Source organism: Haemaphysalis longicornis, unplaced genomic scaffold (genome assembly GCF_048455015.1).
Source record: "Haemaphysalis longicornis isolate Haplotype H1 unplaced genomic scaffold, Haemaphysalis longicornis Haplotype H1 scaffold_181, whole genome shotgun sequence".
NCBI classification, from domain to species: Eukaryota; Metazoa; Arthropoda; class Arachnida; order Ixodida; family Ixodidae; genus Haemaphysalis; species Haemaphysalis longicornis.
In genome coordinates this window covers 1-12,706 of record NW_027526283.1, presented here as the reverse complement: position 1 = coordinate 12,706, position 12,706 = coordinate 1, and the positions used below count along the sequence as shown (strand labels likewise).

At 45.7% G+C, this 12,706-nt stretch overlaps 1 protein-coding gene across 1 annotated transcript in view; it reads right to left on the bottom strand.

The window, feature by feature from the left end:
- LOC144166681 (ceramide kinase-like) overlaps window positions 1-7,599 on the bottom strand; it is a 35,782-nt gene extending 28,183 nt beyond the window's left edge. The window contains exons 1-3 of the mRNA XM_077696196.1: window positions 7,477-7,599; window positions 5,608-5,671; window positions 537-757 (exon numbers count right to left, since the gene is read on the bottom strand). Coding sequence (XP_077552322.1) covers window positions 537-757; window positions 5,608-5,630 — 244 coding nt within the window. The 5' untranslated portion in view covers window positions 5,631-5,671; window positions 7,477-7,599. The remainder of the gene's footprint in view (window positions 1-536; window positions 758-5,607; window positions 5,672-7,476) is intronic.
- Between the last annotated feature and the right edge of the window lie 5,107 nt (window positions 7,600-12,706).

The following is a 12,706-nucleotide window of genomic DNA, read 5'->3' as shown; positions in this document are numbered from 1 at the left end:
GTGCAGGAGGACGTTTATTAGAAAGCGTTGCAACTGTCGCGGACTTGGAACCAGCCTCCAATGACGACGATCTTCACAAGAGGAGGATTGGTAGAATATTGATGGGGATGATTATGAGGGGAAGAAGATGAAGCACAGGATGGTGCCCAAAATGTACGACCCAGTCACTGTAAATAGGACGTGATGCTCAGAACGTGCTCAAAATGTATATATATTTATATGGCGATTTTTTTACCCTCTAAACTGAACCCTGTTGTTGTTTGTGGTTATTAGAGAGGAAAGGGAGTGAGCAAAAAACCTGGTAACTGTCTCTCAGAGAGGACACCTTAACTGGGTTTCGGTTATGTGGGGGGGAGGGGAAGGAGTGTAGCACCTTATAATTGTGACCGCCTTATAATCGAATAACTACGGTAGCATTTTCACCGGGCCTTGTTTCTGCTTGGTGCTACTTTCCACCTGGGCCAGAATTCGGGCCAGCTTGTCAGCAAACAAAAGCCAGCTCTCTCGCACTAAAAAGCACAGCAAATGGCACTCACCTGTCACAATGAGCAGCGCCGACGTGACAGGACTGCTTTCCCCGGTTGTCGTGCAAACGAGGGCGTCAGTGGAGCCGGCGGGGATGGCGCCTATCTTGATGGCTCCTGGCTTCAACCGCGAGTTGGGGTCGTTGGCGTCAATGCCAGCATCGCGCTGCGCCCTCAGCAGCACCCCGTTGACGATTTCGTTGACCATGCCATCACCGCCAACGCATACGACACTGCACCGAAGACACGAGGATGAAAAAGTTTTTTAACCATTCTATGTACTTGTGGAAACACGAAGGCAATGAATTATCAGTAATGCCAAGCATGCTTCACCAAACACTGTACCAGACCATGATCATCATCATCATTTATTTACCCTTAAGGGCTAGCTCTGACAGGGTATTACATAAGCGGGGGGGGGAGGTCGAACAAGCATACACAAGGCAATTGCAGACCAAGAACATAAAGCAAGATACAATTAAAAAATTTACACCATCTTCCCGCGAGGGGAACCATAGGTAGATGCGACGCATCGTGGGGTTTCTGTTGCGTTTCCGTTATGTTGTTTCCATTTAGCGTGTCAATTTGTTGTTGCTTCCATTATATTACAAACGGTTGCGCCGACCATCGCGATAGCAGGCCTGTTAGTCTCCATTCAAATCATCGGTGGTCTTCGGATGTCATCGGAGCGGCGGAACGGCTGAGCGGAGCGGCGCAGTTACCGCGTTTATATGTACCGCGCGTTAACGGTGAGGGGAATGAGAGAGAGCAGCGCATGCGCATGTGTTAGATGTTTAATCGAGCGCTAACGCACGCTGACGCACAGCTGGCACGGCGACGGGAGCGAGCGCTAACACGCAGATGGCGCTGCGGTGAGAGCGGCGTTAGCGCGCAGCTGGCGCGGCAAGGAGAATGGGGGAGGGATGCGGACGACGGAAGACGCCGGAGGGACAAGGCGAGTTAAAGAGATGCGTCGCATCTAAAAATTAGGCTTACAATGCAGCAGTAACAATAAAACTCATTACACAACTAATAGCACAATTCAAAGTGGCATAAAAGTATAAAATACAAAAACAACTGGTTACACAACTAATACACAGAAATTACGACGGTATGGTGGTCAAAAACAAGAATTACTGGTGCACAAATAAACATTTAGTGAGCGTGTGCATGTGTGTCGTGAAGCACCCGCATTCGGGGTCCTGAAGACAACATGCAACTTTGCTTTGTTGGACAGAGTGGGCAGTTCATGCCTAATGACAATTTTGTTTTGGTGGGAAATGATGCTTTCAGTAGAAAGAACTTTGCTTTTAAAAAGACAGTTTTCAAATTACCCGCTCGCTTTCCAACTTGTAATCATCATCGTTGTGCTACACATCAGAATTTGCTAGTGATGTATTTTGGGAAGCAGACAAAAATTTAAACTTAGTATCCCGACTACCGTATTTACCCGATTCTAACGCGCACTTTTTTTCCGGAAAAATAGGCCGAAAAATCGCATGTGCGTTAGAATCGGATACGAAACCGAAACTGCCGAAACAGCGGAAATTTCGGCCCACCCATCGCCATCACCATCTCAAGATGGCGCCAAAGCTCTTAGCAACGATTTTTCGGACGCAGGAAGCATAGGCGCTTAGGCTTTTCTATCGGCGTTCACACAAATCGTCAAATCGTTTCACTTGCGCGCTTGATAACAGCAATGGCAGCAGCGGCTCCCACGCGTTCAAAACGAGCGGTCGGCTGAAGCGTGCACATCTGGAGAAGCTCTCGGGATGGGCGTGCAAGGCATGGGCCACGATCCCATTGACCATGGTTGAACGTTCGTTCAGAAGTGTGGCATCGCGAACGCACTTGACGGCACCGAGGACGAGATGTGGTCAGCGGAGAGCGACGAGGAGTGAGATGAGTGAGATTACTTCGGGAAATAAATCGCCCGTTCCTCTCGCATTCGTTTGTCTGGGTCACAAATTCCCGTGCGCGTTACAATCGGAGGTGCAAGTTTTTTCGGTTTTTTTGCCGGGAAAATAGGGTGCGCGTTAGAATCGGGGGCGCGTTAGAATCGGGTAAATACGGTACATGACAGGCATAAAACAGTCTCGCAAGGATTGAAAGATCAGGCTAAGTGCATGTTAACCTAGTGAAACAGTAAAACATAGCGGGACGTTCCATCTTTGTAAAGGCATGGTTCCAAATTTTCTTCAGATGATGAGCCTCAAAGCTCAGTCTTTCATTTGATTAAAATTTATTACCTAACAAGAGCCAAATTGACCTGTAAATGCTCAATTAGAAAACAGGTTACTCAAGTTCCAGATAATTTTTTTTTATCTTTTCAGTAAGCACAGCCACAGTGAAGTGTGTGATGTCTTGCACCACTCTATTACAACAGCCACAAAGGGATGGGACCAAATCGTAGTGAACATTGCATTTTTTCTTAATAGCATCAACCAATGCGTCCAGGGCAAAGGGAGACCCTGCCCAATGGCATCATTCAGCAAGTGTAGAAATTCTGCTAGAAAAACATCCTTATCTATGGTTTTTCTAATTATCTAACCTAATTTAAGCAAGTTTGTATGCAGTAAAAAGGTGCAAAAAAGATAATTGTAAAAGACCAGGGTGAAAGTTCAGAAGCAAGTGTGTTATAAGTGGACTATAAATAAAGGCTGTGGCTAGCATTCTGTCCAGACGGAATGGAGCGCTGCGGGTTATCCTTCCGTCCAGACGGAATAAAACTGAGAGCTTAGTGTTCCGTCCAGACGGAGCCGGCGTGAAATTTGTACAGTTCCGTCCAAACGAAAGCAAAACTGGCTGATTAGACGCCGTGCTTAGTCTTCAGATTTGGTGTAGAGAATGCGCCTCCGATAATTGCACTAATGTACCGGGTTCGATTCCCCACGGACATACTGTTTTTTTTTTTGTTTTTTTTTTGTTTTTTGCGTGGTTGTGCCAGAGTTTTGTAACAGCTAACTTCACGCCCACTTTACAATTGACGCGGTGAGAGGCAGTCGGTCTTGATTTTGCACTCAACCGGCCGCTCCGCTACCGCTCACTAGAGCCAAGGCCGACGTATCCATCGCCACAGTACCAATCATCTGTAGTTCGTAATGGTGATTACTAATTAACGGTTCTTCTGGCTAGTCAATGAGCGGAAGTGGTTCGTTCGGCTGGGTAAATATCAAATATCAAGAAAGACTGCTCTCGCTGCTTGTTGTGAAGCAGGCGTGGTTGAGCTTGGCGGTTCGTTTGACGGTCGATCATCTGTAATCATTGAGAGTGATTATTAACAAATGTGACTCTGGCTAGTGAATGAGCGGAAGCGGTTTGACCGGTTGGGTAAAAATCAACAAAACTCAAGAAAGGTGATCAGACTAACTCTAACTCCAACAAACGGAACTCCAAGCCACTACCTCGACCACTCTTGCTTCACAACAAGCAGCGAGAGCAGTCTTTCTTGATATTTACCCAGCCGAACGAACCACTCCCGCTCATTGACTAGCCAGAATAACCGTTAATTAGTAATCACCATTACGAACTACAGATGATCGGAACTCTGGCGATGGATACGTCGGCCTTGGCTCTAGTGAGCATTAGCGGAGCGGCCAGTTGTGTGCAAAATCAAGACCGACTGCTCTCCCCACATCAATTGTAAAGTGGGCACGAAGTTAGCTGCTACAAAACACTGGCACAACCACGCAAAAAAAAAATTATAATAAAGCATGTCCGGTGGGAATCGCACCCGGTAAATTAGTGCAATCGTCCGAGGCGCAACCTCAACACCAAATGTGAAGACTGAGCATAGCGTCTAATCAGCTGGTTTTGCTTTTGTTGACGGACGGAACTGTACAAGTTTCACCCCGGCTCCGTCTGGACGGAACGCTAAGCTCTCAGTTGTATTCCGTCTGCACGGAAGGATAACCCGCAGCGCTCCGTTCCGTCTGGACGGAACTTTAGCACTTGTATATCGTTCCGTCTGGACGGAACACTAGCCACAGCCATAAATAAACAGAGTGTGCAGAGCTCAGATTTCTTTTTCTAGCGAGGACCTAGAGCTATATGCTACTAGTCTGGTGTCTCTTAGGAATGTCAGCAGGTGTTGGAAAGCCTGCAGGTGCAAAGAAGTATGGGTTTCTCAGTGGGAAAATTATACTTGTTAGTCAATCAATTATACTTGTTAGTCAAAAACTGCGCCAGAGGGAGTTCTGTTCTTTTTGTGGTCACTTTTCCTCCCGCGCGTGCCGGCATTGCACTGCCACTTTTTTTGGCTTACTATCGTAAAAACCAACCCAACGAGTGTTCCTAACTAAATGAGTGTGGGTGCTGCCGGTTAATTACGTATATTCTGCCTCAGTGTACATGCAGTTTTCTTTGCACTAAACGACGGGAAGATGTGTGAGAAGCGCCAGCGGTTCACGAGTTTCGAACGGTTATGACTATATAAACCGCTTGGTTTTTGAAGCCTCTGTGGGACGCCGCTACGACGGGACTCCGCTACAACAGTACGCCATGGGGGCTCTACTTGGGTCCAGCGAGTGAGCTACGACAAGGCGAGCCCTTAAAACGCCCTGCACTTAAAACCACACTGAATGCCTGAAAATGACAATCCTCACAAATGCCATGAGAGTGCATCCGTGCAAATTCCCCCATGCACCCTAATAGGAAATGTGTTTTCAGTACTGAGCAACTACCTTTAGAGGGCGATAACACATGTCAAAGCACTGCTAGGTGACCGTTTGTAGCAGTACGTTTTGTGGCCTGCAAATATTGCAGAAAACCCCTCTCATTTGATAGGCTCACCGCTTGGTCCTTGAAAACATAGCTTTAACAGAAAAAGATGATGAGGATGATGACAGTGATGCATGGTGATCGTTTTCGCTACTGACATGTCCACCGATCAATAAAGACAATGGCTTCTTGGTTAATTACCTTTAGTGAAAAGGACGACGATAACACCAATGATTTTTCTTTACCCACCAACTGACTGAATGAGCGAGCTACGACATGACCTGCCAAAAATGTGGAGTGAACAGCTGTGCTGCAAGAAAAAGAGGCATCAGACTGTGGGAACAATGAGAAACATGAAACGCACCCGTCAAACTGTGAGAGGTCCATTTCGAGCAGGCATTCCCTGGCGTGACCGGCATACCGTGTTGCTGCACCAAGACAAAAGACATTTGTTAGCTGTGGGCATGATACACACCATGGCGGATCCAAGGGAGGGGGGGGGTTGGGCAATCCATCCCCCCCCCCCCCTCCCCCCATTCCCCTTCCACACCCCCTGACACTGAATTTTCGGCACGTGTAATTTTTTGGACCGCAGTGGGGACCATCGCTGTCCGTGGCAAGCAAGGCACCGCTCACTTCTAACTTTTTGTTAGGCATGATATTGGCTAACGCAACCTCTGCCTTACTGGGAGCGTGCTACAGTAAAACCTCGCTATAAGAGACACCCAAGGGAACCAAAAAACGTGTCTCTTGTAACCAAGGTCTCTTGTATGCAATGTTGCTAACATGGTGAACATAGGAAGACCAACCAAACCGCTTTCATTCAAATGTCTCTTATATAACCAAATGTCTCTTGTAACAGTGTCTCTTGTAACGAGGTTTTACTGTAATCGCTTTTTACCTACAGCGAATTTTTCCCCTACAAACAGTAAGGAGGGAGCCTTTGTTAAGCTGGTCACATGGTTGCCTGCAATATGTTGATGAACAAAGCACTGGGAGTGCAACTGGGAACAACTAATGATATTTTGGTTATTTGCACCCTCTCCCATCAGCCTTACGGAATCGCCCCCTGAAAGGTAGGCACCTGGATCTGCCCCTGGATACTCCAGAACAAAATTTACATGTTTTGGCAAAGCACAAATGCAATCGGTCGTTCTAATCATCGCTTAAAGCAAATTTTAAGAAAGGCACTTGTTACTGATGAGCAAACAAGATGAATGCAAAGAAATAACCTGCATTTTTAAAACTGAAAATGTGCTTAGTTGGATTCAGACAAAACTAAACTAAAAAAATTGTTTTCTGGGGGCAGTAAATTCAGCATTTCATGGGGTTCTATGGCCGAGTTAAGCATTACAGGAAAAACAACCATTTTGCCTCTCGTAGCTTTCTTAGAATTTATTGTGAAACAAGAGAAGGTTTTTTTTTCCTAAGAAACAATCTCTCTCCATTTCACTAAAATGTACTTGTAGGGGTATTTGAATACACAGATGAAGAAGACAGCCGAAATGCTGACTGATTAATGTAGTGGTACAATTTTGCAGCAAATGAGTAAAATTGACTGCTGGGAGTTGTAAGGTGCACTGTTTGTTAATTCTCACATTTTCAGCAGGTAGAATACTTTCTTTATGTCAGGGTTATTAATTGTTAATTTTTCTGCTTCATTAATACACTTCAACAATTTGCGAGTCAAAACTGCAGCAGGTGAAGCAGCCGGAAGCAGCAATGCCAGTCTTTTATTATCACTTGTTATTTTATTTTTCTGGTCGATCAGAAACCTACTACCGCTGAGTGTGGAATATTTGCAAACGAACCACGCGAATTTACCACAATGCATAGAATAACTCTTTTTATACCTTCAAAAACAGGTTATTTTTTAATACAGAATAGTGTGTCAGCTGAGCTGGTTGGTGGAATGGAGGGACATATGAACACAAAGCTGTTAATCTGTTGCTGTCGTTCCTTGCTGCTTCCATCATATACCAAATAGCTTTGCTACGATCTGCAACCTGTTTTCAAGCAACGCTTATTCTTAGCTATACAAAGCATTGAAAAAACCTTCGCTTAAACAAATTTGCTTTCGTAAATATTAACCTAATTTCAGGGACCATGTCCACTCCAAGCAAGTAATTACCCGTGAAACTTTCTCACAAAAACCCAGTTTTACAAGCAAAGACAATCCAGCCCGGACAGATTGTCTTGGCTTGTCTTGGTGTGTGGGAAGAGCCGTACTCACTGACTAACTCGACCGAGATGCCAGCCAGTTGGAATATGGGTGCCACCTTGCGCTGGTAGATCACAGGCGCCCGTTTGCGACCGCCAAAAGGATTCACAAACACGAGCAGCTTGCGCGGCCTCCGTTCCCCTGCAAGAAGCACAACACCATTCGTACAAAACGTGTCAGTACTGTACACTGCTCTGCACATAATTTGTCACCAACGCCACCTAGGTGTAGTACTGCATACCTGTAGCTCCTGATGGCCTCAGAGTGAATGGGCCCTAACAGAGCATACTAAACAATTGTTTACCCTCTCTGCGAGGCATGTTTTACAGTTCGATTATATTAGAAATGCTGTCGAAAGAGCTGTGCAAAAGGTGGCATGTTTCACACACTGTAGCTCATTTGGAATTTTAAAACGTAGTCTGCAACTTCATAACTGACACCTCAATGCTAAAACAAATGAATGAATAGTAGCTGCCCAGCTAAACTTTATTGATTAGTTTAGCGCAATGTAAAAACTACTCGTTACTGCACATGATGATAAACTGTCACCCTCAACACTCTGCTTTGGAGTGCAACCTGATCAAGATGTGTATCAGAATATATTTGAGTGTGTGCGGAGAGGGAAAGTGACGGGCGTGGACAGATTTGCGCTGGAGACAGGCATACACGTGGCCATCCACACAGCACTACATCACCAAATATGCGCAGAATTAACGCACCATTTCCACCAATTCAAGTACAGCTAACAGCTATCTTCTTGATTCATTCACTGGCCCGGAGACATTGAATTTGAAGTGCCCAAACCATACCACCCTCTCGCCCAACAGGCTGCAACTGGCCCAAAACGGTTCCAACCCTCCTCTCTCCAAACGCATGTAGCAGCATTCTTTCCGTGGCCTTGAAGCTGCACTGCTCAGCATTATGGCTGCCGTATGTGACAGCGCCAATGGAATCTGCAGGCCCTTCAAAATGAGCTAGCTTTTAAGGGATGTTCTCATCCAAAGAAAACGCCTTTCAGTAGGACAACACATTGGACAACACACTGTGCTCGTGTTGTCTGGTTTCTTTTCTGATGTGTATGTGTGTGTTTTCGCACAGGTTTTCACTGTGAACAGATACCAACTTTCTCAGTTTGTCGTTCTTATAAGGTCGATTGGAGGTGGAGGTAGTGGCGCGAGTTCGGTTAAAGGTTCACATTGCCTCCCACGAGGCAGGGGTGTCGGAACAAAGGGTGCAGGGGGAGGGTCGGCTCCCCCCTAACGTACAAATGGGAAGCACGACTCCCCCAGTCAAGTGGAACCTGTAGGCTTTTGCTTGAGCCACAGGCATTCGCCGCGGTTCTGGAACGATAGCAATTTTGACGTCCCCGTTTTCAACAGATGTATTGAGGAAAAGCCTTTGTATGAAGTATTTGTAACGTTAGCCTCAATCACCAATCAGGGTTCGTACAAGCTTCAAAAGCTAAAATTCAAGGGTTTTCAAGGACTTTCAAGGACCAGAAAACACATTTTCAACGTCCCCATCTTATGTTTTATCTGGGCTTATTTATAACTTTTTCAACAAAATGCAAAATTTTGATATTGCCTAATACCTAAGAACATTAACGCACATTTAGATAGGCGCTATGGGTTCATGAATGCTCCCCCCCGCTTTATTTTTTTTCATAGTTTATAATTAGAGGTTTTTCTTTTTTTCTTGGTGTTTTGCTGAGGCTGTTTGATTTCAAAACTTAGTTAATGTTGCCTGCATCTCCTGCTTTGTCAGCAAGAGTATCAGCTGAAATTAGCTCAGCAAGTGTTGTTGGAAGGCAGGATGAACTATGTACACGTCCACCATTTGCACGTAAAAGCAATTGCAGATGGAGCGTATGAGGCACAGCAAACATGCAATGAAAGGCCGTCCACAGACTGCAAGATAGAGAACAGAAGCCGGTTTTCACAAGATTGTATCGTGACATGAATTCTATTGAGGAGTGCTGCTCACAATGTTGCCCTCGTAATAATGAGAACCCACAACTCGTAATTTCACGCAATACACTGAAACTTGATTGTTACAATGTTTCTTTACATTTTTAACACCTAAAATTCACGACAAACACTATAAATTCTTGTGAAAAGATAGGGCCATTGGTTATCTCCACAAAAATCGAGGGTTTTCAAGGACCCTTTAAAAATTCCAGGACTTTCCAGGCCTTGAAATTTACACTTCTAAATTCAAGGGTTTTCAAGGTTTTCAAGGACCTGTGCGAACCTTGCCAATATGCGGCCTTGCAGTGCATCGGATGCCGGTGGTATCGATGCAAAGATGTATAGTATATTCCTTGCCCTTTGTATCAGGTTCATACTAGCGTGATAGCAGCCAGCTTCACTCACTAGTGTGTGCAATATTACATAAACTAGCTCATATATCTCAGGAAATTTGGGTTACCCAAACGGCTAGGGGAAGCAGCTTACACCAATAGAATAACCAGTGACGCTCTACACTCGAACCTCGTTATAACGAAGTTGAAGGGGAGCCGGAATTATTTCGTTATATCTATTATTTCGTTATATTAATTATTACAGTTTACAGCAATGTATGCTCAGTTGGATGCACACCTATAAGCATGCAAAGAAGGAAATCGCCTCGCGGCCCACTGTACTGCTACACGACCACGCATGCAAAGGAGCTGGAATTGAAGACAAATATTTTGCTTGCTCAATGTGCACACTGCCTAGTTTAATGTCCGCTAGACAAACTCAAAAAAGTCCGTGATGCTTCTTTGTTTAGGAAATCGCAAGTGAAAGACTTTCTTTTCAGCAGTGGCCACCGCGTTGATGCCGTTTTCCGCCGTCACCATGGGCACCGAAGAAATGACATAGAAGGCCAACCGCATTGAGTCCGTGCAATGACACTTGCACGTCGAACGCGTGGGCATGGTAGACCACGGCATCTTCGTCGTCGCTTGAATCAGTTTTTCTGGTGACATCTGCGACGATAGCACGTCAGCATCGATGTTGAGAGAGCCATGCTCCTTGCTCCGCCCCGCTGACTTAGTGAGGAGGATGGCTTGCTCGGCCCGCACGTGTTGAAGAGGGAATTTTAAAACAGCGGTGCCGAACATGTGTGGAACTCCGCGAGCATGGGGTTTTTGTTGGGAGGGGAGACCAATATTGTTCGTTATAGCCATTGACAGGTCAATTTTACTTTGTTACAACAATGTTTCAAATGCATGGTTCTCTATGGAAATTTTAAGGGGAATTTCATTTACTTCGTTATATTCCGTTACGTTATAACGAGGTATGAGTGTAACAAGTTTCAGTAAAAGTATATAAATGCGGTTTACAATACAAAATATGAATGCATCCCGTATCTTACTTACCGTTGCACAGAAAGGAGTTTTCTTAAAATAGTGGCAGAAACTGACAACCAGCACTAATATTTACGAAACCAAAACAAATGAGTTGTGGCGCATACGCCGTGTGTACTCGTACTAATATTGCACATGCTCCAATACCGTTTATCCCAAATAATAAACCGGAACTTTACAAATTCATCGCACTGACTCTACAAGTCATACATTTTAACAGACATCATAACTTTATGTTATGTTATGTTGTCTTTGTGTTTTGCTAGTTTACTTTTGCAGTATTTGTTGTGTATGCCATCTTCTGGTAACACGGACGTGCAGGCCTGGTAAGTAGGTTCACGATTAAGAGGCATGTCTGTGCTGTAAGTGTGTCTAATTTGTTTCTTTTTCTGTTTTCATATATTTGTAAAGTGAGCACTCCTTTTTTTGCATTGATAAGAACAAGCATTGTGCAGGCTAACAATGACTTGTAGAGAGAGCACAGTTGCTGTCAAGAAGGCAAGTGACTTTTTAACTGTGCTCTCCAGCGTCGGTGATTTTGACTGACAGTTTGATTGTTTTGTTTTTTTTGTCGGTGTTGACTGCGATTATTTATTTGTCCTAGTTATGTAAAAGCACCTTTAAGTTTTCAAGCAGTATAAACGATATTCTACTACTACTACTACTAACACTACTACTAACCATAGAGTTTCTCAATATCACGTGAGAAACTCTATGCTACTAACGATGATGATGATGATGGTGATGATTGCGGTAGTGTATTTTTTGCTCCCCCAGAGAAAAAACAGTTCCGACGCCACTGCGGCGGGAACAGGGGGATATTTGCATATTTGTCGACAGCCGCACCCCTGAGATGGTCCTGGATGGCGTCCGCCCAGCGGTGCACCAGCGCGTGGTCGCTGCGGCCCGAGGTTCCTCGGAGCAGCAGCGTCTGCAGGCACCACGAGTGCTTCTTGGCGGGCCTGGCCACATGCAGTCGTAGCGCGGGCTCCCCGATGCACACGCGACTCCCGTCTCTGTTCACCGTCGTCGTCGTCGCCGCCGCCGCCAGGCCGTCGGCCTGAGTCACCAGGCAGGCGGCACTGGCGCTGACGTTTGATGCGGCGGCGGGCCGCACCTGCTGCGGCTGGGCCCCGCAGCTGGCGGCGCAGGGCCACGCCTCCGCGGCCACCACCCGGGACAGAGGAACGAACTCGTCCTGGGACTCTGCGCACGGAGCGGAGAACGATCGGGTCACACACGCGCCACTGTTGACAACGACGACGTAAATACTTCTCGGTAGCTCTGAGTTGCCGGTCGCGCAGCTCGAACTACCGGTTTCCCGCTCAATTTAAACCAACCGCCATACAATTTATTCCACGCGCCAGCCAATATAACCCAAGCGCCATCTAATTTAATCCAAGTGCCAGACAATTTAATCCAAGTGCCAACCAAATTAATCCAGACTTCATAAGGTTGTTCAGGAGTGTTTTGTGCGAAATTAGGCGCAGCTTTGCGTACTTTGTTGCGCGCGCTGTGGTGAAACGTGGTGTGGTGAGACCTGGAGCAACGTTCTTGACCTGGAGAGCGGTCTTGTTTGATCCGTTGGTGCCGTCTGCGAGATCTTCAGAAGTATCGTCTGCTCTCGTATTGCTACGCCAGCAGACTGGCCAGTGTATTGTTACGAGAGCAGACGATATTAAAATTTTGAAATAATACTTATCTTGTTGAAAAACATTCATTGACTGAAAAAACACATTACTTAAATGCCATTTGCATTCCGATTTTCAAAGGAACTTCTGAAGTCATTGTAACGTGAGGAGCAGACGATACTTCTGACGTGAGTTACTCGACGGCGCTCTCGCAGGCGATCAGCTCACAGCACGCGGTACCAACGGATCAAAAAAGAGCGCT